This window comes from Dermacentor albipictus, chromosome 4 (assembly GCF_038994185.2).
Source record: "Dermacentor albipictus isolate Rhodes 1998 colony chromosome 4, USDA_Dalb.pri_finalv2, whole genome shotgun sequence".
NCBI classification, from domain to species: Eukaryota; Metazoa; Arthropoda; class Arachnida; order Ixodida; family Ixodidae; genus Dermacentor; species Dermacentor albipictus.
In genome coordinates, this window is record NC_091824.1 from 158490666 (window position 1) to 158514396 (window position 23731).

General features: G+C 48.4%; 1 protein-coding gene across 6 annotated transcripts in view; it reads left to right on the top strand.

Annotated features, from left to right (window-relative positions):
• Positions 1 to 4926: 4926 nt before the first annotated feature.
• LOC135915787 (fibroblast growth factor 1-like) overlaps positions 4927 to 23731 on the top strand; it is a 58796-nt gene continuing 39991 nt past the window's right edge. For 3 of the 6 annotated variants that reach the window (XM_065448908.2, XM_065448907.2, XM_065448910.2), the window contains exon 1: positions 4931 to 5587. In XM_065448908.2, coding sequence (XP_065304980.1) covers positions 5543 to 5587 — 45 coding nt within the window. In that variant the 5' untranslated portion in view covers positions 4931 to 5542. Of the gene's footprint in view, positions 5588 to 21970; positions 22489 to 23731 lie in introns of those variants that run through there. The other 3 variants (XM_065448906.2, XM_065448909.2, XM_065448911.2) reach the window with 2 other exon arrangements.

Sequence of the window (23731 nt, forward strand, 5' to 3'; positions counted from 1 at the left end):
CTGGAGTGTCCCCATAATTTCTATCGCGATAATAAAAGCGGTGCAATCACTCATGAATGTTTAGATCTACCTAATTTTGATTGGCCACAATTTGTGTACTGGGGCTAGAAAGCCTTGTCAAGCTGTCTATAGCTTTTACTTCCTGGCCCTCCGATCTTTGAGGTGGAACTAAATTGATTGATTGATTATGGACAGGAATGAATCCTGCCTAATGGGCTTTGCACGCTTCTCTTTTGCTACATGTCATTCCTTGCGTGAACTAACTTTGTGAGCAACAGAAGCCAATTTCATTGAAATTGGCTCTGATTTGTTATTTAGAATTCCCTCGATAGCCTCAAATATTTTTAATTGGTTCAGTTTTATTCAAATCAGGTCAGCGGCTTCATAATGCAAGCATTTTCGCGTTCTTGTTTAGGAAAATCGGACTTCGGATGCGTGCCTAAGCGTTTCTTGACAAGGAAGCCGACTGTATGTCTCTTGTGAAACTACGCCGATCTAGCTGTACTCTTCTATCCAATAAAAATTTGTGCTAGCCTAGTACGGAAGGTGACAAAAAGGGCAGCCGTCTGGACGCGCGACCGAAGATGCCCATCACAACATGTGAAAAATGTTTGTTTGGTGTTTTAGTTTTCGAATTGGAATGTGCTTTGTGGTTTTGACAAAGAAAGTTATTTTTCTTGTCTCAGGTTTGGTGACAGAAGTGGCTTAGCAGAGTAAGGGGGCTGGATTTCCTGAATACAGCCGCTTGATTGCAGTCTTCCTGCGACGAGAAATTGGCTTTGTTGCAGTATTGATTTGTGTGAGGGAAAGACCGCTTCCGGTTGCGTAAGCGACTGACTACTGATACCAGCAGTTGCAAGCTGTTTCAGTGAAATTAAAATTGCTTGGCTACTACAACTAGCCGTGACTAAAGGCTTAAAGTCGCATATTAAAATCTATCTCCAACTGAAACTCCAGGATCCAAGTAAATATGACTTTACAGTGCACTAGGGCTCTTATAGTGGAGGAATTATTGAGCGATGCATCGTGGCGTTAGTACTCGTCCAGTTTCCTCCTTTCCTGGTCATCATCTAAAATAACCTTTTAGTTAAAGTGTCGTTTTAAAGCATCGTCCCGCATAACCACCAAGGTTAGCAAAATTAGTAAACACTCACTCATAGTCACCAATATTTTTTTTCTTTTTTTTTTTACAGCGAAGCAGTATACCTCTACCATCCGAGGAAATTTTCGTGCCGTTGGAGTAGTAAGCAAAAAACTCCCCATACGAGGGCCGATCCCGGAGATAATGCAATGCCGGGCTGACCCGCGGCGGAGGTGAAGCAGGATTAAGCGCTCACAATACGTGGGCCGATCCCGAAGATAGTGCAATGCCGGCCGACTCACGGTGGCGTTGAAGCAGGCGTTAAGCACTCCCCACAAGTGGGCCGATCCCGAAGATAGTGCAATGCAGGGTAACCCGCGGCGGAGGTACAGTTCGCCATTAAGGGGCCCACATTCACAGATTCGCTGGTCATCCTTCTTCATAGAGTGGAAGTGTACCGAGTTCCTTTTTTAGGATATGCACTAAAGCCCAATGACACTCACCGACACTTAGCCAACGTTCACACTCGCGTCCAATCACAATAAGAATTTATTATTATTATTATTATTATTATTATTATTATTATTATTATTATTATTATTATTATTATTATTATTATTATTATTATTATTATTAAACATGATGGTGACTCGTTCGCCATGAAAACCATAAAGAGCCACCTTTCATCAGTCACCCAATATTGTTCCCGAGATCACGTAATGTCAAATCGAGCTTGCTTGCCTGCACTGCCTCTTGAGCTATAGGTGCAATCAAAAATATAAGAGGGGCATCGGAACTTTTCTTTTATAAATGAGGGGTTAAACAAGATAACGTCAGCACCACCTTCATTATCAACGTTCTTGTCACGATTACGTTTGATTACTCAAGGTGACTACACTGATACACACAGATACACAGTACTATAAAGCAGGCATTCTAAATGTTGTAGGTTTATTTTGATGTAATACTACGACACTCTAAGCAAGTACGGAAAGAACAGAAAGGATGGAAGAATTCCACCCTTTAATTTTTTTCGTGCTAGTTCAAGAGACGCTCTTTTTCAGTAGAGACGCAGTTAAAAACTGCGTATATGTCGCCACAATGTAGCCGTACTACAAAGCTCCTAGGTCATGCGTGTCGAAATTATTGTTTTGTCGTATTACCACTGACATCGCCGCAACAATGCTTTCTAAGCACAGAGTAAGAGAGTTTTGTATGGACAAGCGCTAAATCCTACATTAGCATGGAAAACTTCAGTCAAACTCTGATTACCAGCGGCCGAAGTAAGCGTTCTACCTTACATTGTGGTAGCGGCAACCCCAGTTACTGTCGCTCCACGTGTTCCGACGCCACTGACCCAAATGAACGAGCGACACTGTCATACACGCTTGCAATTTAAGCGGACGGATACTTAAGTTCTCCCCGGTCCTGTGGCGATATTCACGACTACACTATCCGAAAAGGAAGGCTGCCCTGAAATAAACTCTCGACCCCACACAGAACTGCAGTCGCTCAACAGCATACAAAAAAAAGAAGAAAGAAACAGCCAGTACGCAAGCATTTACAGCGGGAATCGCCAGCGAAGGCAGCAGGTCGCGATATTCATAAACAAGGGCTCCATAAGACAAACGCACGCATCGCGTACAGCCCTACCGCACGCGCTGCGACGTAGACGTTCCCAGCTTGCTCAGTTGTTCGGATCATGAAATTCGCCGACGTCAGCGAAGTGGACAGCTAGAAAGAGCCCCTTCTCCCTCGGGGACAGTGTGGCTGCAGTGCGGATGCAGTGCCGTGACTTAACCGGATCCGAGCGCGGCGCCACTGCCGGACTGGCGTCGCGGAGACGACGAGGCGGCCCTAATGGATTGAACGGCTCCATCCCCCCGCCAACGATCCGGGTCTATACACGACTCCCGTCTCTCCATCGCTATAGGAGCAGAGGAGAACGACCGCGACCCAACGCTCTGGCATAGAGCGCCCTGCGAGACGCTGCTGCCGTCGGCGTCGCCTGAAAAGAGAGACACGATATATATGCCCGCGGCGTAAGAGGCAGAGAGGGTGGCCTCTTCGCCTCTCTCTTTTTCTTTCGGGCCATCCCGCTCTTCTTCGCGTCGCTGATGCTGTCGCCGCCCTTCGCTCTCCTCGGCGTGAGTTTGCGAGCGGTCGACATTTCGGAGGAAGTGTATCATTCGCGGTGATGCGTGCGGAGTAGCTGTACGGCGTTTATCGAACGGCAGCTGTCTATACGTCGTTTCCAGTAGCAGTGTAGTTTTCTTTGCAGAAAAGAAGTAGAGTTCCTTTTGTTCAAAAGTAGAGGCGGAAGATGGCATACAGTCTGCTCTCTGAACTGATGTGCAGCAGTGACCCTCTCGACGTATTTACAAGAATACTGTGAGGCATTCTTTAGACAAACACACACACACACACACACATATATATATATATATATATATATATATATATATATATATATATATATATATATATATATATATATATATATATATATATATATATATAAGGGCGACATTATAGTCGGATCATGCGAGGCGTTACTGCGTTCGCTTGTTTCGAAATATTGCGTCACCTTCATTGCCTGGAGTTTACCACTTGCGACTTTCAATTGCCGGCAAGAACGTGTCGATAAGCATATGAGAATGTCGTGTGAACCCGCCGTGGTTGTTTAGTGGCTATGGTGTTAGGCTGCTAAGCACGTTAAATGACCGCAGGTGGCTAAATTTCTGGAGTCCCCCACTACGACGTGCCTCCTAATCAGGTAGTGGTTCTGGCACGTAAAATTCCATAATTTAATTTTTAAAGAATTTAAGTCGTATAAGCCATAAACTACGTATTTACTAGTCGCTATTATTCGAAAGTTAATAAGTAACTTTCTAGACTACATCAGGATACTCCTTGTCTTCGATGCAACGTCCTTTCGTGTCACTGTCATCATAATACCAATATTATTATTTTTTTCACGCCACGGATATGGATCGCTTATCTATGGCGAGCGTACACCCTTTGACTGCATCAAAGTGTATGTCTCGGTGCTTTCTGTTATTGTTGCTGCTGTCCTCTGATGTCTGTGCAGACTATCTGTCGTCAATAAAATTTCAGTTCCTATAGACAGCTCTGTTCCCATGATTTTCTTCCGAGTCATTGTACTTTTGTGTTCTGGTTACGATGCATAGCTTTCAATTTCGCTCACTGTGTACAAGTGGTATTCATCGGGCGAATAATCAACAAACGAAGTATTAGTAAATTCGCAAGATAGGTGAAATTTCACTAAGAAAAAAAATGTGACCATTTTTCCCTTTCATAATGAATACATTCGCTTGTTAAGTGTTCCAGCTATTCGAGTCGCTTATTGATTCGCTGTCACCCTACCACCCGCTAGACTCCTGGTTAGTTCACTGGTAAAACTACTGTCCTGAGAAAGCGGTGGGGTTGGGTTCGATGTCCTAATGAGGACTAATCCTTCTTCAAACCGAGAAGCTTCCTTCCTGAGGAATCTACATGGGTTTCATTGATTGGTGGCTTGAAGTGGATGTCACATTTCCCTTGCGTCAACGGGCCGTCAACGTCGGCTGTCAGTCGCAACCGCGCCAGCATGCCCGCCACTCGTAGCCCAGTCTCCGAAGCGAAAGTGGGGCGACCGCCGTGCCAGGTGGCGTCAAAGAGTCGAGCACCCGGGCCTGCGTGCTCGGCGCGTCTGCTGCTGTCAGGAGGAGCCGGGAGGGCCGGCGACGACGCTGGCGGCGCCGCGCCGCGGGCGCTATTGCGCACGCCCGGGGCACTCATCCCAGAACGGGACGGCGGTGGCGCTAGGGGGGGAGGGGCATCCACCGCCCCGAGTGACGCGCACGGCTCGCGCAACAGTCCCGCGCACAATCTGGAGACTCCGAGGCGGCCCGGGCGTCGCACTACATTCGTGCGGGAGTGCGCGCGTCTCGCCAACGCGAAACTTGTCGCGCTCTGGTGGTCAGGTGGACTTGAAGAGCCGGAGGGGACCGATGGACCCCGCCACGCGGAGTCATCGTGGGCTTCTGTCAACCACGACACGATTCTACAGAGGAGGCGACAGCGACTGCGAGAAGACGTGCGGGAGGGTGGCTAGGGTGTGACTACAACGACCGAGATTTCATTTTCTGTTTTCAATTCTGATTCTGATTTCTGTAACCTGTGTTCGCAGCGGGCATTAGTTGCTTTTACGTAGTTTTTTGCTCGCATGTGCCGCGTACATTGCTGGAAGAAGAGGAGTCGGGTTGTGACGCATCGCATCGTGCTGTACCAAGAAATTTGTTGGTGTTGGCTGGACTCACCGGGCGACCATGTTTCTCCGTGCGACGTCGACACCCTGCTCGCGCTTCGGCAACGCTTGAGTACTCGAAGTGCTGTGCCTGTCTTCGATTTGCTCTGGCCTGAACTTCCGCACGAGGCGGTACCAAACCGGATGTGAAAATGGAAGAGGAGGAAGAGCAGCGCGGGCAGGACGAAAAACCAGAGGTAACCTACTTTTGCACTTCTGTGCCGTGGTCATACAGGCTTCACTAGCGTAAAGCAGTGGCTGATAGTGCGCGTTTCGTTTTGGCTGCAACTATGGTTGGAATCTTATTCTGGCAGTGCTCTGCCCCATGGTTAGCGCGTTAGGATTGAGTATATACGAGTTTATAAAGCTAATACACCAGATAAATATTGAAGCGGTAAGCTTAAACTCGCTGTAGGGACGTTCACAGAATCATAGGAAAGTCTTCGTAGCCGCATGTTAAACATCTTTCCAAGCTAGCCGTTTTGTTTCTTTCGACTGAAAAAAGTTTTGCATTCGCGCTGACTGCGCGTAACGCTTCCCTTAGGTTTGCGGCTTGTTCATGCTTGCACTGAAACGTACGCCAGTGTGGTTGTCCTATTACGCTTCTTGTTTCCCACACCTCACTTGAAGCAAGGTAATTTTGTAGAACTAACTTGTTACTATTTTTTCCTTAGCAAGAAGTTTATTTCTTCACGACAAGTCGATGAGCCGTCTAATTAAGGCGATAATAACTGTTACCATGAGGCTCATTTCTACAAAATTTGTCTTTATTGATATGTTGAAACTGTTCCATGCACACGAAACGTTCTCCTATGGATACATTGGACCATCTAAACTTAGCGACAGAACATTGTAGACATATTTCTATAAAAATGAAAACTTATTCTTCATGAGTCAAATTAGGATAGAAACAAGGCTGTTGTCTCTTTCTCTTTGTTCTTCGTATTGCGTTTCTTGGCTGCTTGAAAGAATATAATGCACCTCTCGGTGTAGCATTTGCGCATCTGGTGTTTAACGTCCAAAATATTCGCAATGAACTACGAAATATGGTGTGGTTGCACCTAAATCTAATCGCACTAGCACTTTTGGTCTCTGCTTTCACCGAGACGCCGCCACCGTGGCTGGCATTCGATCTCGCGACCTCTCGCTGAGCAGAGGAATGGAACAGCCACGAAGTTTAGACTGACGCGATATGCGCGCATCAGTGGTGCCCCTACAATACCACGAGATTTCGAGATGAGTGCCATTCCAGATATTCGGGGCGCTATTCTCAAAGAGGAAGAACTAGGAGGGAACAACACGATTGGAGCGAAACAAGTGAAGATTGAAACAACAAGTTTAAAGCGAAACGTGATCGTCGCGTAAGAGCGCACGTTAGCTTTTAGTGATCCCGCTCTGCAGGTGTTGCTGCAGGCAGAGCCGCCGCAGAGCAGCCGAACTTGTGCGCATATAAATGAAACGCTATTGGGCTCCAGAAAATCTCGATCAATACGCCGACACTCGGAGGCCATGTGCTGGGCCGACTTTTCGAGGGAATTAGCGAAGGGAATGGCTTCACAAATAGGCTTTACAAGGCTGGCCCTGTGACGTAATGCTCGGTCATAGTTTATTTCCTTCCCCCGGGGCTATTCTGTGCTGTGAAATTCTGCCACGTTGGAATTTTTAGCCAATCAGAGAGGCTGTAGCCGCCCTGTGAACCAGACGGAAAGGGCAATATGGTGAACTCAACAGTTTCCCGAATAACAACCCCGGTCATGCATGCAACTGTGCGATCGACAAGCATGGAGAAAGAAAATAGAGAATTTTAGTTTAGGGAACGCAAGAGCTAGGGGTGACGGTACTGCGCATGCGCAGACCCAAACGTTTTTTTTTTTTGTAGGGGACGCAAGTGGCTTGCGTACGCAAGAGCTAGGGGCGACGGTACTGCGCATGCGCAGATCCGAACGTTCTTTTTTGTAGGGGACGCAAGTGGCTTGCGTACGCAAGAGCTAGGGGCGACGGTACTGCGCATGCGCAGACCCAAACGTTTTTTTTTTTTTAGGGGACGCAAGTGGCTTGCGTACGCAAGAACTAGGGGCGACGGTACTGCGCATGCGCAGACCCAAACGTTTTTTTTTTTAGGGGACGCAAGTGGCTTGCGTACGCAAGAGCTAGGGGCGACGGTACTGCGCATGCGCAGACCCAAACGTTCTTTTTTTTTAGGGGACGCAAGTGGCTTGCGTACGCAAGAGCAAGGGGCGACGGTACTGCGCATGCGCAGACCCAAACGTGTTTTTGTAGGGGACGCAAGTGGCTTGAGTACGCAAGAGCTAGGGGCGACGGTACTGCGCATGCGCAGACCCGAACGTTTTTTTTTTCGTAGGGGACGCAAGTGGTTTGCGTACGCAAGAGCTAGGGGCGACGGTACTGCGCATGCGCAGGCCCGAACGTTTTTTTTTTTGTAGGGGACGCAAGTGGCTTGCGTACGCAAGAGCTAGGGGCGATGGTACTGCGCATGCGCAGACCCGAACGTTTTTTTTTTTGTAGGGGACGCAAGTGGCTTGCGTACGCAAGAGCTAGGGGCGACGGTACTGCGCATGCGCAGACCCACACGTGTTTTTGTAGGGGACGCAAGTGGCTTGCGTACGCAAGAGCTAGGGGCGACGGCACTGCGCATGCGCAGACCCAAATGTTTTTTTTTTAGGGGACGCAAGTGGCTTGCGTACGCAAGAGCTAGGGGCGGCGGTACTGCGCATGCGCAGACCCAAACGTTTTTTTGTAGGGGACGCAAGTGGCTTGCGTACGCAAGAGCTAGGGGCGGCGGTACTGCGCATGCGCAGACCCAAACGTTTTTTTTTTTTAGGGGACGCAAGTGGCTTGCGTACGCAAGAGCTAGGGGCGATGGTACTGCGCATGCGCAGACCCAAACGTGTTTTTGTAGGGGACGCAAGTGGCTTGCGTACGCAAGAGCTAGGGGCGACGGTACTGCGCATGCGCAGACCCAAACGTTTTTTTTTAGGGGACGCAAGTGGCTTGCGTACGCAAGAGCTAGGGGTGACGGTACTGCGCATGCGCAGACCCAAACGTTTTTTTTTTTGTAGGGGACGCAAGTGGCTTGCGTACGCAAGAGCTAGGGGCGACGGTACTGCGCATGCGCAGACCCAAACGTGTTTTTGTAGGGGACGCAAGTTGCTTGCGTACGCAAGAGCTAGGGGCAACGGTACTGCGCATGCGCAGACCCGTACGTGTTTTTTAGGGGACGCAAGTGGCTTGCGTACGCAAGAGCTATGGGCGACGGTACGGCGCATGCGCAGAGCCGAACGTTTTCTTTTGTAGGGGACGCAAGTGGCTTGCGTACGCAAGAGCTAGGGGCGACGGTACTGCGCATGCGCAGACCCAAACGTGTTTTTGTAGGGGACGCAAGTGGCTTGCGTACGCAAGAGCTAGGGGCAACGGTACTGCGCATGCGCAGACCCGTACGTGTTTTTTAGGGCACGCAAGTGGCTTGCGTACGCAAGAGCTATGGGCGACGGTACGGCGCATGCTCAGACGCCTACGTACGGGTCTGCGCATGCGCAGTACCGTCGCCCCTAGGTCATGCGTGCGCGAGCCGCTTGCGTCCCCCCCTAAACTAAAGCTCCCTAATAAACTATAGGAGCGAGCATTACTTCAAGCAGCCAACCTTGACACGCCAACTCCTCGTGAAGCCATTCGCTTCGATTTTTCTCTCGAAATGTCAGTTCAACGCGTGACCTTTAAAGCTCAGTGTATTGGCGAAGAATGTTTGGTTCCCAATCTTTATTAATCGATGAGCATATGTTCGGCTGCTCTGCCTGCAGATCGTAATCACCTGATCGTAACGACAGATAACTACACGTGTTGGGCCGACTCGCTTGGCTTCAACTGCGCTGCTCAAGGCTATCTCCTAGTTCTGTCACAGTTTTGCACTGAGGGGTCATTTGCCGTCGCTACATATAGTGACACTCCGAAAGGAAACGCCTCTTTACTGAACTCGGACTTGCAAAAGCGAACACTGGAGCTAACGAGAACTTCGTGCGTTCGACACCAATAGGTGCGTGGCAGGGTTTTAGTCTCAGAAAAATTAGAAGAAAAAAATAAGAAAATAGAAGAAAAAAAAAGACGGCACCTGTTTGCTACAGGTTAAGCATTTCTGGTTAACAAAAATGGTGACTAGGGATAGGTGGTAAGTGTTACCATAAATTTTATTGTGGTGAAAGTTAAATTCGAGCGCTTTACTATGTTATCTTGGTCCACATGCGGCTTTGTGGCGGTAAAATTTATTTGAACAAAGCGAACTTAGACCGGTCGTCGCCGTGTGATTGGACGAAAGAGCTTGGGCGCGCGCAACAGCTTATTGCATCTGAGCTGTCTGGGCTCTGCTTCCTGACGAAACATTTGCTTAACTATAGAAGCTGCTGCTTGAACGGTCTATCCGATGCAGATGCGTAGAAAATAAGGAGACCGACCGTTGCAAAAGCAAATCGTGTTGCGAGTGCGAGTAATAGCTGCGCGCAGACGTCAGTCTAAAATTACGCCTGGCCGACCGCTTCCCCAAGTGGTCTATACCGGGCATCGCGCGCAAGCTGGCCGTGCGGCACTTGATGCTTCCCGCATCCAGCTGGAAGCGATACGTTCACACGCACGGATACGTGCCCCGCACAAACAATGCCGATGCAACGTAAAGAAAATAAAGGCGCCATAGTTGACTGTGGAGGCACCGCAATAATGTAAAAGCCGCCTGCGGAGGGCGTTTGCGACTATGGCATCCGCCAGCTCAAAACGGCTGGTGCAGGTACTTCCCGCTCGAAGCAAGAAAGCCAGAAGGTAGGTTGAAAGAAGCAAGTTGGAACCGGAAAATAAAGAAAGAGCGAAAACAGGGAAAGAAAGAAAGAAAGAAAGAAAGAAAGAAAGAAAGAAAGAAAGAAAGGAAGAAAGAAAGAAAGAAAGAAAGAAAGAAAGAAGAAAGAAAGAAAGAAAGAAAGAAAGAAAGAAAGAATTAATGATGCGAAATGAAGAGATAGGAGTTGGTCGGAATGGCGCGCTCCTGTCATGCTGTCAGCCGCTCTACCATCTGATGGTAGAGTGGCTGCCCCGGAAAGGCGGTGGTCCCGTGTTCGAGTCCCGGACCTGGACGAATTTTTCTTCGACTGCGAGGCTTTTCTTTAGAAGAACCCGTATGGGTTTCCTTTGCAGTAATTGCTACGATTAGGTGGATATCTCATTTTCCCTGAACTAAATGTGAACTCAATTGGAATATGAATCATGCAGTAGATGTAGAGCGGCTAGCTTCAGGGCACAAATTGCAAAGTCGGACTTGTTTCCAACTCCTGGAATGGAAAGCCGCACTTGTGGCTGCCGGAGACACTACGTAGGACAAGGTGATCTTGCTGCAGGCATGGAATCAGACAGAAGAGAGGATCGGTACGAGGCTACAGGGCCCGGAAAAGTTATCTCATGTCTACTTTCCGAGAGAGAAGCAAGGCGTTCAGACTGGAGTTGGGAAAGGTGACGAAGATGATTACTAAGGGTGGTTGTGGCGATATATGTACTTGTGGGATGTTCCCTGGCGATGGCAGTTGTTGCGGCTGTGGAAGTGCATCGCGGTTGACCCAGACATCTTCTAAGCGCTTGAGCTTGCATTCTGTCAAGCTCTCTGACATTCGTCCTCTAGGTGGCTGACAGCACCGGAGTGGTGTAACGCAAGGAACCCATGAAAAGCGTTTCGTACAGTTCAAGCATAGAACGCACCGACGGTCCCCATGCCTTTCCAGTAATAGCTTTGAAAAGGTGACTCATTGAGAGGAGTCTCTTCCTTAGGTAAGATACATGAGGGCTCCAGGAGAGCTCGCGGTTGACAATTATCCCTAAAATCTATGGGTTCTCTTGTACAAGGTAGACTGGCCATTATTAGACACTGGGTATCCAGTCACCGATTTTCGTGTGAAGGCGACTAATGCGTACATTTCTGTTGAAATTTCGAGGCCCTTTCTCTGAAGACCAATAAACGTCATCGTTGCAGCCTTTTGTAACCTTGTGCGAACCTGTGGCAGAGTTACTCCTGACGCCCAGATGCAGCTGTCATCAGCGTAACTTGACAGACTGACCGACTATGGCAGGAATTCCACCAGCTCAATCATAGCCAGGTTGAACAAAACCGGACTCAAAATGCCACCTTGTGGAATTCCACGGCTGGTGCAGTGGTCGGTAGTTTTACCATCCTCGGTGAATAAAAGGAAGCTCCTTTGGGTCAGGTGGCTCCTAATCCACCAAAAAGTGCGGCCTCTGATTGCAACAGCCATGAGTGCGCCAAGAATGGCTTCATGAGAAACACTGTCATAAGCGCCCTTCACATTTAAAAATAGCGCTACAGAAAGGCGTGTGGGTGATTTTTGTAGTTGAATCGAAGCCATAAGATCAATGACGTTGTCGACTGACGAAAGGCCACGTCGAAAGCTTGTCATCGCGTCTGGATAAGCATTGTAATGTTCAAGAAACCACTCGAGGCACTTGATGATCATCCTTTCCATCAACTTGTCAACACAGCTGGCGAGAGCAATAGGTCGATATGATGTCGCTTGAAGGATAGACTTTCCATGCTTTAAGATTGGGTCAAGACGGATACGCTTCCACTCAGAAGGAACAACTCCGTCACTCCATGAGACGTTGAGATGACGCAGCAGGATCTCTCGTGCGTCATGGTGAACGTGGCGGATAACAGCGTACGTGATGTTGTCGGGTCCGGACGAAGAGGAACGCCGGTAAGTAGCTGGAGCAGACTCCAGTTCTTCCACGGAGAAAGGTTCGTCCACTGCCGAAGCTTGCATGAAAGGAACTTCGTACAATTCAATATACTTTAGTAGCTCGCCGTCACCTGCGATTGCCACGCAAAAGTCTTCTCCAACATCCACTTCTCTACAGCCTTCGTGGGGAGCCAGTGCCTTAAAGGGGTGGCGTTGCTGGGGAAAACAGCGAAGGCCTTGGAGAGTTCGCCATACGCGAGAGAGAGCTTTGCGTGGGTCCAGCGAGTTACAGAAGGATTGCCATCGTTCGTTGTCTCATTTGTCCATGCGATGACGTATTTTTTTTCGCGTGCACCTAGCCTTCCTAAGGTCTAGAATCGACTTTGTGCGTCTGTATCTCCTCCCGGCGCGCCGACGTACAGCACGAAACCTTCCTAATTCAATGTCAAAGACCGTGCGAGTAGCTGACTATGAGAAGCAGCGCGTTGCAGCATGCATCACGTTTGGAGTAATAAGCTCTGTGCTACGTACAAGGCCGCCCTTGCATTCACCGTTCACAAAGGCTTGGAATGCCGGACAATCAATTGCTCGAGAGATCATAAGGGAAGACATATACCGCTTAGACCTTTCATGGCAACTTAAGTACGAATGTGACTACTTCCGCATGTTTCCAAGTCAGTAAACCAGTAGACGCTCAAAGTAAGGCATCGTGACACTAAACTCAGATCTTGGCAGCTGCTGCTGACGACGGTCCTTTCAAGAATGTTGGGCTGCCGTCGATCAAAAGGCAGAGGCCATGGTCCTAAGCAAAGTGTGCAAGAGTCCTGTCTCTTAAATTGGTTTTTGTACTTCGTAAGATGTATTGTACTGTATTGGTAAAAGATGCGTACTACGATACCGAAAGACATCCACTCGCTACCTTATTAAATTTCCCAGAGTGCGTTCGAGAGGACGGCTAGCGAAAAAATATTAGAATTCCCAAACAGAAGCACACGCAGGCTCAAACGGATAGTTACTGACCTTTCCCGGCCGGGTCGTAAAGCAAAAGACGTGCGTGCACTCGCGTTTCGAGTTTATTTTCCCGGTAAAGAATTTATGGCATCGCCATGTGGCCCCTCGTAAAGGACAAGGTCGTTTTTCTTCCACAGAGAGCTGTGGTATTTATTTCGAAGGAAAACACACGCAATCGACTCGCCGTGGTCTTCCTCGCGTTTTTGAATCCGATCCACCGACGTTTGCGTTTCGCAGTGTAAAAACAGGTCTTTCATTTGTCTACATTTTATTATTGTATTCTCTGAATGTGCTGCACGAAGCGAGGAGACCATGGTGGACCTCAAGAAAAAGATTAGCCGAATACATCCCAAACCTTTCGTCTGTACTGACACTACTGGCACCAAAAGGTTGCGAACTATGACAGTAAATAGAAGGTAGTTAAAAATAAATGCCTTGCAGCCAACGCGTGCACTGCAAAGAAAGAGAGAGAAAAACAAGCTTTAATACTATGCTGGAGATGTTAGCCGGGCTGTTCACCTGACATGCTACTTCACCTCCTGGGTGATTATTATGATATATACAGTGATAAACACTTTACACGATATGCAGTCACACACAAACTCATAGATACACTATGGAGATAAGTTTCGTTAAGAGTCGTGGCCCGCAAGAACGCAAGCAGCGCCTTCGTGGCGCGTAACGCACAGATGGTGCTTTGCCATGGGCCGAGAATGTGCAGTAGTGCCAAGCTAGAGTCCCATTGAAGGTACAGTGACGCCTTCAGAGACCCTCTCTCTGACGCACAGCGGTAGCAGTCGCACAGAACATGTCGCACGTCTTCAGGGGCATTACATTCAGAGCACATTGGCGAGTCTGTGAGTTGAATTTTACACCTCAAGTAGTTTGTGTAGGCCACGTTGAGTTTCATGCGATGAAGGCATGCCTGGTCTTGCCTGGTGAGGCCTTGCAGTGTGTAAAAGTCGCACGATGGATCTATTTTATATAGGGAACCGTACTGGTAGCTGGCATCTGTGCAGAGGGATTGCTGGAGACGCCGAGCGTGCGCAAATACCACTGTCGCCGCGTCTTTTCTCGAGAAAGGTATCTGGACCATTTCGCTCGAAAGTGTCGTGTCCAGCTTTGGCAGCGTGGTCAGCCTGTACGGTGTCTTGTATTCCGCAGTGGGCTGGTAACCACTGCAGCAAAACGCTGCATTGTAGTTCGCATGCTTTATTGCATAGGCGTCTGATGTCCATCACGAGTTGTTACTGCACGTGAGGCGACTACAAGTACTGCAGGGCTGCTCTTGAGTCGGTGGAGATGACCCAAGACTCAGCTGTCTGCTCTATGATGCCAATAAAAGCTGCCCGCAGTGCAGCTTGTTCAGTGGCTGTAGTTGATGTGCGGTGACTGAGAGCGGTAGTGATGGCAACACTCGCAAACAGACTCCACACACCAATGGCAGATGATGTGGACGTAACGGAGCCATCAGTGTAAATATGACGGTGAGCCCTGTAGCTGGTGTTAGCATGCTCTAGAGCAAAATATGTCAGTAATGGACCAGGAGTATCTATCTTGCTTTTGAACCCACAGGCACGAAAGTGACAATGGACCACAGAGGAATTTTCCACGGTGTTTTTGTCAGCATTGAAGGGCTTTGATAATTTAGCGGGAGCAAGCTCCGAACCACGGGACCGCTGTCTGAAGCAAACGGATGACCCGGCACTTTGGCGGCAAAGCGCATGTGTACTTGAAGAAACTACCGCTGCATAAGCAGTGGAACCGATAGGCGTCTGCTTTCTGCAAGGGTTCCTGCACTCGATGCGTTTTTTCGGTAGGCCGAGGCACAACCTCAGAACTTTCGCTTGCGCACATGTGAGTGCTTTTATGATGGTTTGGGAAATAGCGTGTATCGCAGAAAAGCTGTATCACAGGAGACCTTCACAGCGAGCCGCATACATGCGTAGCATAGAATTTACGGAGCAGGCCCCAGTGTTGCTTGATAGCGTACAGAAGGTGCTCGCGTATGACCCATTTTTTTTTCTTTTAGTATTCAAATACCCACGTCCCCGTCACTAGCCTGACCATTTTCACGCCTGAAACTTGTGACTCGACACACACCGAATGGGAGAGTGTGCAACATTTAACGTGTAGCGCGAGACATCACGTCTGGTGAAAGCAATGACACCACACTTTTCTGGCGACATCGAGAGACCTCATGCAAATAGAAAATTTTCCATAGAATTGATAGCTTTCTGCAATCTTGCTCATAGGAAACGTCTGTTGCGACCACACCTCCGTGTATATATGTCATCTGCATATAAAGATATTTCAACGGACGTGAGAATGCACTTCTGCAGTCCGATAAAAGAGATGTTAAATACGGTCGGGCTTAAAATGCCACCTTGGGCAACTCCTCGATGCACAGTGTGCGGAGCTGCGTCACCTTTTTTTGTGGACATGTAGACCGACCGATCGGTGAGGTAGCCTGAGATCCAAACGGTACATACGGCCGCCAACTCCAACGGATTACAGAGCGTGTAAAATACTCACTGAGTCACGTTATCAAACGGTCCCTTGATGTCGAGGAATACGCCAATAGTGGTGTTGCATCTAGCTTTGTTGAGTTTTACGCCGTTCACAAGGCTGATCCCGTTGTCTATGCTGCTGCGTCCCTTTCTGAACCCTGACATTTGCGGAGGGTAGACGTTCACGTTCATCAGCAACAAGTGAAGGCGCGTCAATACCATCTCCATAAGCTTTTCCACGTAACTAAGAAAAGCAATCGGACGATATGAGTTTATGTCTGTTGAACAGTTGCCAGGCTTCAGGACAGGGATAACACGAGCTCGTTTCCAGCAAAGGTTCCAGACAGCCCCAGAAAAGGGAAGAAAGAAGGCAGGCAAGTGTGGTAAATAGAAAATCATCTAGTTGACTACCCTACGCTGGGGGAAGGGAAACAGCAGAATTCAAACTCAAGGACAGCTGGCAGAAGTTATACCAAGACAACTCGAGGACCTATCGAGCAACGTTCGACTCTATGTATCTACGCCGACGACATCTGTATTTAGACGTCGCTGATGACACGGCTTCGGCTTCGCGCTCGGATTCAGAAGGCGGCCTCATCGACATCATGCTACCTTCGTAAACAGGGACTGGAGGTGATGTGGGAAAAGTGTTCAGTGGTGGCATTTACCCGGAAGCTAATGTCTGCATGCGGCATATCAATCAATGGAAAAGTGATATCACCCAGCAGAAGTCGCAGGTTCTTGGGCGATTTGATTGATAGAGACCTGTCCTGGACTCCTCATGTGAACCAGGTGAAAAAGCATCTCATTGCTATTTGTCATCTATTCAGGATCCTTGCAGGAAACAACTGGGGGGTCCACACAATCTACATTACAGCTGTACAGGCTGCTATTTGCTGAGTTCCTCCGGTACAACCTACCTGCTATCTACCTGTTATATCCAACACCTGCAAAACCAGTTTGCGCACAATTCAGAGCATTCAAGCCCAAACTCCGAGGCTATGCCTTGGATTACCACGCAGTGGGTCAACGGCTGAAATTATTGTCATTGCTCAAGATTATTCAATCACGACACATATCGCCGTCGATTCAATGCGTGCGCATGTCCGGCACACTGACCGGACCCCTTGCCACCACCTCGCTGCACTCACCTTGGAAAGAACCCGCACGTCATTTTTAGCACAACTGTCAGCGCATATCGTGCCTCGCTTACATCGGGGCACACAGGTGCGGCCAAGCCGCTTTCTCCGGCAGGGTGTTTGTGCCGTCCTGATGTACACGTCAGAATTCTAGGACTTGAGAAAAAGTCAGATCTGCCACCATTTGTACCATCCCCGTCACTCGTCGGCCCACAAAGCTGTGAAGGCACTTTTGTCTTTCTTGAGGGCGACTGACCTATGTGAACATTTTTTACCCGCTCAGGCCCTCCGCTTGCGTGCGGGAGCTCACCGCGGCTTTCTTTCCCCTCCCCTCCCCCTCCCCTTCTCTACCTTACCTTTCTATTCCCTCTTGCTATACCAAAAGTAGGGTAGCCAACCAGACGTATTTCTGGTTAACATACCTGCCTTCTCTCTTTATTTCCTCCTCCTCCTCCTCCTTTCCTTATATACGAGTACAGTTGCGTAATATGGAGGAATCAGCAATACACGGCTGGTCAGGCCCATAAGCGGGTCGAGCAAAGCGCCACACGAGGAGCAGCGGGTCGCGCCGACAGGGAATTGCGCACGGCCGCATCATAGTGAACCCGCACGAGTGCGATGCGAGCCTTGGGCAGAGAAGCTGCGCTGAGTGGTTTTATGTGAACATCTTGAAGGGGCAGCGCGAAAAGACGATGACAGAAGGCAGGAACACACAGGACAGCGCTGTGTGTTCCTGCCTTCTGTCATCGTCTTTTCGCGCTGCCCCTTCAAGATGTTCAACCAGTACCAACTCGCCCAAATGTCGATTCTTCTAAGGTTTTAGGTGACACGTTCGAAAGCATCTGGAGTTAAACTTTGCGGCAAAGAGTGGCGCTGCAGCTGATCCAGAATCTAATAACGAGCCGCCGCGGTAGATTAGTGGCTATGGCGTTGCGCTGCTAAGCTCGAGGTCGGTGGTACGATACCGGTCGTGGCAGCCGCATTTCTATAGGGGCGATATGCAAAAACGATTTTAACTGCACGCTAAAGAGCACCAGGTGGTCAAAAGTAATCCGGAGTCCACCACTGCGGCATGCATAGTGATCGAATCGCTGTTTTCGCACGAAACAACCAATAACTTAATTTAATTCAAAAATCGAATATTGCGGCGTTCTTTTTCCACTTTCAGTGGCTGATACTGGGTACGCATAAGGCCGTATTTACGTACGTCGTTTTAGGGCGGTCAGGTAAAAGACTATAAGTCTTTCTGACAGGAACTTCCTGCTTTCGCGTATGTCTGTTCTAGAGAGGTTTGGGCTTAGAGCAGCCAGCGATAAACATGTCCCGACGGGTTACTCACCGTGCTCGTAAAGCAAAACGCCTTGTAAGGAATGTACCGGCGTGGCCATGTTTGTGAGCTAGCTGTACGGGCTCGTCGACATTGCTGCGTGCTTATCTGTCAGGCAAGCTTTGAAAAGACGACCATCTTGCAGTTTTATGAACGATAACGTCCTGCACGCGCTGTTCTTGCACTCGTGTGAGCCCTGTTGGCTAAGCGAAAGGCGGTTTGTTCAACTTTTCTTTCCCATAGATAAATGCACTGATAGCCTTGAGTAGGGAATTATTTCTTCGGTTTCAGGCAAGGTAAATATACCTGGTAGCGAAGCTTCCATAGGAGCCCATACGTTCGAAACGCGGCGGTTCATCGGCTGTTCATGAGGCTTAGTGCCATCTTTATCTGGAGGGAACACTTCCGGCGGAAGTAAAAATAATGTGACGCCCTATTTGTTAAAAACAGAAGTGACGTCATTTTGTTTTCGAAGGCGCGAAATTTGTTTTGCTTTCCTGCCTTTAGAGCTATATGTTCAAATGCCCCGCCGTTCGACTTGATGGGCGTTTCGAGCTTTCAACGCGGAAAGCAATGCAGCAAAAGGCCAGCCGTGCGGTTTTCGAAATCGCACCCCTGCACAGAACATACTTTCTTTGGAGGCCGACGAAAGCTGTAGGTGTAGAGTGCAGGTACTATCGTCTGACGCCAAGCCCGCCGACAAGCGCAGTCACATGAAAAGATCTTGAACAGCTTAAGAAGCGATGAAGCTACCCGCGTGACCAAATTCAAACAAAAATCAACAAGCAAAAAAGCACTTGTAAAGGGGGCGTATTTCAACAGGTGAACTTTACGAGCGCGCCTTTCTTGCACATTTGAAGAGCTGCATTGCATTGTGAGTGATAGTAGCGTCAACGCCCCCTGTATTGGCACTGAAAAGAAATGCATTTATTGTAATAATAATGAAATTAAATAAACTTGTATTTTTTTAACTCGTCACGAATATATAAAATTGACCAGAAATTTTATTTTCGTTGAATGACTCTAACTTTGTCTCGCTTGAATTATAAAACGCTTTTTCCTTTCCCAATATTTGTTCTCTCCAAACATAGTCGTGCTTCAATCGCTGCCCCCATAACCCCCTTTGCTGATGTCGGTGACAATTTGTACTGAACCGCTTTTCACCCGAAGCTTCGCGACCTATTTGGATCGACCTTGTTTCAGGCGCCTATGCCGTCGCCTACATGGCTTATCGGTGCATGCAGGCTGGACGTGCCAGGGTAGGACCTGTACAGAGAACTGCAGCTCAGGATTGGCTTCAATAGCGCTTTAAATCAAGTTTGAAAAGCCAACTGACCGTCTGTATGGGCATCTATTAATTATACTGCTTCGTCCCTGCAATTATTGCTGTAGGTACATAACCTGCAGGCATACTGTACAATCGTCGTCATAATAATCCGTTATGTCCACTGCAGAATGAAGACCTCCAACAACGACCTCCACTTACACCTGCCTCGCGTCAGCTGACATCATTGTATGCCTGCACATTTCCTCATTTCATCACACATATTCACTCAACATTTTACTTTTAGCCTACGTGATTTTTTTTCAGTGTACGCTTCACTACTCCAAATTTGTTTTTCTTTAGGCGTAATAATAAAAAGCCTGACAGTCCAGTTTGCGACTGCTGGCATAGAGCTTTCTACAATAATCACAGGTAACTCTGGGTATGTCTACAGCAGCTGCACCTACAGCAGTTCAGTCAGCATGGCAATGGGGCGAGGGGGGGGGGGGGGGGGGAAGATAGCATATATAGATTTGCCTATATCTCGTCCTTCTTGCTTCAAACGACCTTGTGACCCCGCGAACTGATAAATTTAGTTTAAAAATTGTTTGTTATAATTGCAACTCCCAATACTTGTGCATGGGAAGAGACCTGTTGCCTTGCTGTGCTTAGAAAAATATGATTTCAGGGCAATTTAGAAAGATATATATCGCGCGTAATGAACAACGCTACAAGAACGCCTCAAGCCACAAGAATATAAGACAAATCCATATAATATTCATCATTCCCATCGTTAGCTTAACGACCGTAGCGCCACAGTTCCCTATGTAGCAATTTTTGGGGGAAGTTCCATGACATCTGCTCGCCGAGATTGTCGTGACAGCAGGCGTCACTTTATTCCAGCGTATCCGAGACCGACGGTGATTAAGAGAGCGGATGCACAGAAAGAGCAGCTGCAGAAACTCCTACTGATAGAGGTGGTTATGATGTAACTGTTTACGCTAACAAACCACGTAAAGTAGGCAGTAAATAAGGCTTATATGGCCATCATTAGAAACTTGGATAAACACAAGCCGGCAATGGTACTTTGACTCTCGCGTCTGTCCTATATAGACTGGTGTGCCTGCAGATGAATGTCGGGAGATGATAATTCCCGTAAATAGTAAATGAACATAAAAGTGTGCTCGCTTAAAGGAAGCTTCGATGGGCAGTTCAATGAATTAAAACGTAATGGCGTTCTCGACCACGAAAGGATTATTGAGTGCGTGGGACAGAACTTTGAAAGGCATACACCGTCCTGGCTTATACATAGCGAACTGCAGTTTTCCTTGCTGAGCCGCTTCGGATAATTTCGGTTCATGCTGCACTCGATGGATTGGTGCACGTTTGTTCTCTGTCAGTTCCAAGTCTGTGCAGAACGAATGATAGCCTGGAAAAGCAAAAGGAATATTGTTCATGTTAACCAAACAAAAGTAATCGTGTGCCACTACCCTACGCAGGTGAACTAAAAGTTAAAGAAAGAAGAGAGGAGTTACGCCGATGAGTGGCAACTGAGATTCACATAAGCCTGTCGTCCTTGAAAAATGCTACTGGGCTTCAAAAATGTTACTCGGCTACTACTGCTACTGTGGGGCTTCCCGAAGTCAGGAGCCTGTAACTATAGTATACTCAAAAAGATGACGAGTTTTGAAGCGCTAGCGAAACAAACTGCGAATAGAGCAAAAGCTCAAATGAACATAACTTGTCCAAAACGAATAGAAAAATTAGTATACTACTTTACTAAGTGAGATGGGCTTTTTTCTCCTCTTTATTTTTTGTGTTTTTGTTTTAGTACGTCCTGTGATAACTTCCTTACACACTTGCGAGCTCAGTCTCTACAGCAGTGACGATTCTGGGCCGCGTAGGTGGGAATACCACGATACGTACAGACGCACTGGGTATCGGGAAAAGGAAAGTGTGCCCCGAACAAACACGTGTTACGGGTATCCTTGGAGGCGGCGTGCAGGGGCTGTCATTGCGTGCCTGTCAAAATGTGAGATACGTCGTGTGCTCACGACGAAGGAGCAGCCGCGAAACCGCGGCCCATGGACCTCGTCGTATATGAAGGCTCTATTTTAGCCTCGTCGGCCCACTCGCGAGGCAAGCAAGTGGCGTAAGTCTGCGTCGCCTGATACAGAGCTGGCTCGCAAGCACGCACACACCCAAACACACACACACGCACACTTTGGCGGAAACGCTTGTGTAGGTTTGAGGCATAAAAAAATATATTGAACGCAATCAGCTCGATCACCACCATTTAAGAGGAAAAGAAAGCTTCTGGCGAACGACTAGTGCGTGCCCTTTGACGCATGGCTACGGCTGCGGGCGAACATACGCGTACGTACACAAAGACACGCACGCACCCCGCCCCCTCGCCCCGATGTCGTGCGCACTCCGTCATCCCACGCAACGGCGGCGCTGCCAGCGAGACCTGCGAGCTTTCTTTTTTGTCACCTTTCATTTTTTTTTTCCACCTTCGACCGCGCCGCCGAGCCGACATGCACCCCCGCGCATGGCGTTGCCGCGCTTTTCGTGACGAAAATAAAAGCGTGATAACGGTGATAGAGGTGCTGGGCAGGGCCGGGACGCACGAACGCGCCCACCCACCACTCGGTCGAGACCGCGCCGGCAGCACCGGTCAGAGGGCGAGCGTTCGCCGGCTTGCGTGGCTCGCCGCTGATACGTCGGTGTTGCGCGCCTGCGCGGAGTTCTTCAAGTCCCGGACGTGTTTGTGCGCTGCCCGAGTCTTGACCACACGAGCTGGCTCGAGAGTCCTCGCTGCGACTGTGGTTTTGTCGCCACCAGCGACGGTTTGATGCGTACGTTTCTGAATGGAAACAAGAGCGGTTGACGTCCTCCAGTGCGTTTCAAGAATCGATTCGCTCACACCTCACCGGGTGCGCTCGATCGTATTGTTTTGAGGTCTCGATTACGAGTGTCCCGATTGCGGGAAGTGGCTAACACATGTACGATATGGTCGTGTAACCGTTGCGGAGGAGTAAAGTGTAGGTAGTACATTCTTCCACCACGCGCAGTTTTGTGGCTGAGCGGAGGAAGATACAATCAAGGTAAGCCAGATGTTTTTATTTGGTTTTGAGTTTTAATTGTATACTACCATATTCAGTGTTGTATGGCTTAGTTATATAAATAGTTCCCTTCCTTGCTCTCTGCTCTCTGTTATCCTCTCTCCTTGTGTTTTACTCTCCTACTCCCTCCCCCACTGCTGACTGACGCTCAAGTGTCAGCCGTCTGAGCTAGACAGTGCGTCGGCAGTACATTTTCATTCATTCCTCCCTTTTTATTTAGTTATTTATTATGTTCTTCGTAAAATAAACAACCAATTACTACTACTAAAGTTGTACAAAAGAATGAACCAACTTTTGTTGAACCGGTTCACGTGCAGTTAAGGGCAGGAAGGGGTGCATATGAGCGAGTTCGATGCCTTCAAAGAGATAAAAGCCATTGCGTGGCCACATTTCTTAAGTGCGAACCGCAATACACATTTCAGGTGAAGTGGAAGAATTTACCAAGTCTTAATGAATTAAACAACAGAGGAGTCTCTACTGACAATACCTGAATGTCAGTACCCTCCCCACTCCCACTTTTATTTTTTAGAACGGAGAACTTCACTTCAGTAGAGTCACTTGGTGCCGTTCAAGAACTGTACACGCTCATCTTGATTTGTTTGGCTCATTGGAAGCTGAGCGACAGAATTAAATAAAATACACACTCTCATGAAACAGTGGTTTCGTCCCGAAAGCGTGAGTGAATGGAGAAGTCCTTGCGCGAACGCTCAGGTCCAATAAAGGACTCGCCATTGGCCGGCTGAAGTATAGTGTATGCTCGATACGGGGCAATGCTGTAGCAGTCCCTCATAGAGGACATGTTCCTGTCCTCTAATCATGGGGTGGACTCCTGTAGAAAGACAGGTTTCTGTGGACAGGCGCGTGGATTGCCATAACACGCGCCTATGAAACGCAACCGGAACAAGCATTTGTATACAGTATAGTGAACAAAAATATAGGACATTTTGCATTTGGGTCCTGTGAGCTAAGCTGCTCGCAATGTTGGTGCTGCGTTATGCCAGACCGCTATAGGTGTAGGACAATCGTCTCTTGAACATGTGCTGCCAGCTTGCTTTATTCGCACCGCGTAGCCCACTTACCATCCCATAACTTGCTTATTCCACGAATGTATCACTAAGAAACCGTATACAAGTATGTGAAAATGCTTGCGTTCTGATAAGAGAAGCCTTAATGATAGGTGGAGAAGTTAGCCGAGCAAGAGGCTTGACATGCTACTGCAGGCTTA